Consider the following 3,324-nt stretch of genomic DNA (forward strand, 5'->3'; position numbering starts at 1 on the left):
TGAATCCAGAGGGTGGTTACTTCTGTCCGTCTCCACAAAACAGAGGGTGGATACTTCTGTCTGTCTCCACAAAACAGAGCAATATCATCGCTTTAATTTTGCAAGTGATCCACTAAATTAACCGACGGCAGCGAATCATTTATTTGGTTCAACTCGGAGTTTACACCCTCAAAAATGGCAGAGAATCTGCAACCAAACATCCACCAAAAGTCCGTTCTGCGATTTGGCTAACAAAATAATGTGCAGAATCAAAGATAAAAGCAAACGCCGGATTTACTTCAGGTTTTCCTGGATGCCTTTCCCAGGATTTCAAAATTTCATTGTTGTGAACATAAAATGAAGCATGGGGTGGATGTAAAATTATCCACACATAAGAATTATCACTTACAACAGTACTATGACAAAAACATACCAATGTTCCTAGACACAGGATGGCTTGCTGGAGGCGGACAAGTGGCCATATCGAGGAGAACAAGCGCCTGGCAACTTAGTCTACTACCTTCGCTTCTGCTTTCTTGAAGGGGTATTGACGACGTTTTCAGCAAAATATTAACCGTCAAAAATACGTTTTGAACGGTTCCAAACATGTCTTAAGAAACGGTCCATCCCTCACGGCGACCAATGTACTGCAGCACGCTTTTGTTTGTCTTATGTATATGGTCAGATCACGAGGCGCACAGATTGCGATAAATTAGCCAATTTTAACACGTAAAATAAGATTGTGATCAACTGTTGTGCTTCATCGCAAATTCCAGGTTATGGATTGTGATCAACTGTATTGCTTCGTCGCAAATTCCAGGTTATGGACGAGTTCATCTCCGATTGAGTTCCTACCACATTATAAATATATTGAAAATGTTGTAGGTTCATCATTCAATCAATGTTGACTGCAGCAAGCTGCGTTATCGTTTCATCAAATAGGTTTGAATTTATTTGTCATTTGAATGTTTGGAAGAATGGCTTCAGTTTATGAGATTCAGGACAGGAGCCTTCCCAAATGTGGCAAGTGTTTTCTTACAGTCGAGAGCGTTCAAGAACTAGTGAAAAGACAGGAGACAATGCCAGAGAGATATATTAGAAGAGACGATGAACAACCAACACCAACTTCATTGTCTGATCATCAGGTGGACGTCCCCATCACTGACATGGCCAAGCTTTCAGAAGGACAGCAGAGAGAAAGAGAGATTAAGAAGCTTGCCAAGGCTTGTGAAGACTGGGGCTTCTTCCAGGTATCATCTTGTCAATCCCTTATTTCTTGGTCTCATGATCTGTTTTGGAACAAACAACTAAACATATTGTGGTGGGCGTTTTATAGGTTGTGAATCACGGTATACCAAACTCCTTAATAGATGGTGTTAAGAGAGTTGGAAAGGAGTTTTTCCAGCTACCTCTGGAGGAAAAACAGAAGTATGCAGTGAAGGCAGGATCCCTTGAAGGCTATGGCCAAAGATTTGTTGTGTCTGAAGATCAAAAACTAGATTGGGGTGACTTATTGGTGTTGCTAATGTTTCCTTCCGACAATAGAGATTTGAATGTGTGGCCACTTCAACCTCCTGATTTCAGGTCAACTTCAAACATAATAAATTCTATAATACCTTTGATTTTTTCTTAAATTCTATAATACCTTTGGTTTTTTCTTTCATACAATTTCTAATACATGTGTAGATTATCTATTATTACTGCGTGTAGATTCTTATTTTACAATTAAAAATCTAAAAAATATTGAAAAGAAAATTAACTTGCGTGGAGGTAATTATATAAGTTACCTAAAAAATAATGACGATCAAATAAAATAAAAATACCGAACAAGAAGAATTTTTGAAAATGTAAGCTAGGCTCAGTGTACTGATGGTATTGTGGGTTTTTTTGGCAGGGAAATTGCGGATTCATACAATACTGAAATTAAAAGGCTTGCTGGGAAGCTGTTGAGTTTAATTGCGGAGACATTACAGTTGAAGCTCAATTTCTTTGAGAAGAAGTTTGGAAAGCCATACCAAAGAATGAGAATGAATTACTATCCTCAGTGCCCCACTCCAGACCATGTTTTTGGGCTGAGCCCACATGCAGACATGACTGCCATTACACTCTTGTTGCAGGATGATGATGTAGTAGGATTAAATGTTCGCAAGGATGACCAATGGATACCTGTGCAACCAATTCCTCATGCTCTGGTCATCAACGTTGGAAACTTGATAGAGGTAAACTTATGATCCTTACAGATTGATCGGCCTGTTATCCTAACTTCGTTTAATAAACGTTTCACTGAAATACTATGTGGCTGGTTTTCTAGGTAATGAGTAATGGAAGATACAAGAGCATAGAGCATCGAGCAATGACAGACCGTCACAGGTCTAGGATGTCTATTGGAGCGTTTTATGCTCCTGCATTCGAAGCAGAGATCGGTCCAGCGCAAGAACTGATTGATGAAACTCATCCACGCTTGTTCAGAAATTTTATTCATGAAGATTACATGAAATGGTATTGCTCTCGCGAAGTGGAGGGGAAGCACTCATTATATGAGTTTTCCGGTATCAAAAGCTCACACGGATAATCAAAGAAGAGCAGTTTAGGTTTTTTTTCAGTAGTTTTCCATGTCCATGGGGGGTTGTATTTGGGAACTTTGAAGTCCCTATTCATCGTACTTGATGACGGGTCCATCGACCGCTAAAATGTTTTGTTATCTTTGAATATTTTATCATTGCTTCTGATATTACAATTTTATTCATGAAAATTTCGAGATTGGGAAGAACGAGTCTTCTTACCGGTTGGTGTAATATTGAGATTTCAATATTATATCTTATTGGTATCATGGCAAAACTTGAAAATAAATTCGGTCCAATAAAGACCCTGGAGAAATAAGGAATAAAGAAAATTAATGAAGTTAGCGGATTAATAGTATTTTGTATTCTAATTAGTTTAACATTAATATTGGTAAATAAAAATATGATCTTCATGAATTTTATAATGAAATTAGTTTATTATAATCAAATTAGTTTATTGAAATATATAAGGGGAAATTTTAATTTTTTTTTTACCATTCTAATGTCAAATAAACTGCAATGTATGAGTGAAGGAAAGCTTACGAAAAATATTAAACATAGCTATTACATATTGTTATAGTTTTTATGAATATGAGAAATGCTTTTTTAAAGGTGGAGACAAATTTTTTTTATTAATAGCAAAAAAGGATGAGATTGAATACATATACTTAACATCAAACCAAAATACTTGACATGGAAGAATATACCTCTAACGAAGTATGACATATTCAGAATCTTTCCATATGTAAACATATCTCAAACAAAAATTGAAAACACATACTGA

The 3,324-nt window shown here is 36.6% G+C and overlaps 1 protein-coding gene across 1 annotated transcript; it reads left to right on the plus strand.

Moving 5' to 3' along the window:
- Positions 1–1,130: 1,130 nt before the first annotated feature.
- On the plus strand, positions 1,131–2,551 carry LOC149216914 (protein LATERAL BRANCHING OXIDOREDUCTASE 1-like). The gene is made up of 4 exons (XM_089390080.1): positions 1,131–1,229; positions 1,316–1,563; positions 1,874–2,198; positions 2,291–2,551. Exons 1-4 carry the CDS (start codon positions 1,146–1,148, stop codon positions 2,549–2,551), a joined length of 918 nt encoding a protein of 305 aa, XP_089246206.1. The 5' UTR covers positions 1,131–1,145.
- The last annotated feature ends 773 nt before the right edge of the window (positions 2,552–3,324 follow it).

The sequence above is a fragment of the Pinus tabuliformis genome, chromosome 1_1, assembly GCF_031772625.1.
Source record: "Pinus tabuliformis cultivar Carrire ecotype Pingquan chromosome 1_1, CPIR1, whole genome shotgun sequence".
Taxonomy (NCBI): domain Eukaryota; kingdom Viridiplantae; phylum Streptophyta; class Pinopsida; order Pinales; family Pinaceae; genus Pinus; species Pinus tabuliformis.

Bases quoted from the DNA above. Each gene is read 5' to 3' on its own strand.
- LOC149216914 (XM_089390080.1), top strand. From the start codon at position 1,146: ATGGCCAAGCTTTCAGAAGGACAGCAGAGAGAAAGAGAGATTAAGAAG. The intron at 1,230-1,315 runs GTATCATCTTGT...GGCGTTTTATAG, and splicing joins AAGACTGGGGCTTCTTCCAG to GTTGTGAATCACGGTATACC. The intron at 2,199-2,290 runs GTAAACTTATGA...CTGGTTTTCTAG, and splicing joins ACGTTGGAAACTTGATAGAG to GTAATGAGTAATGGAAGATA.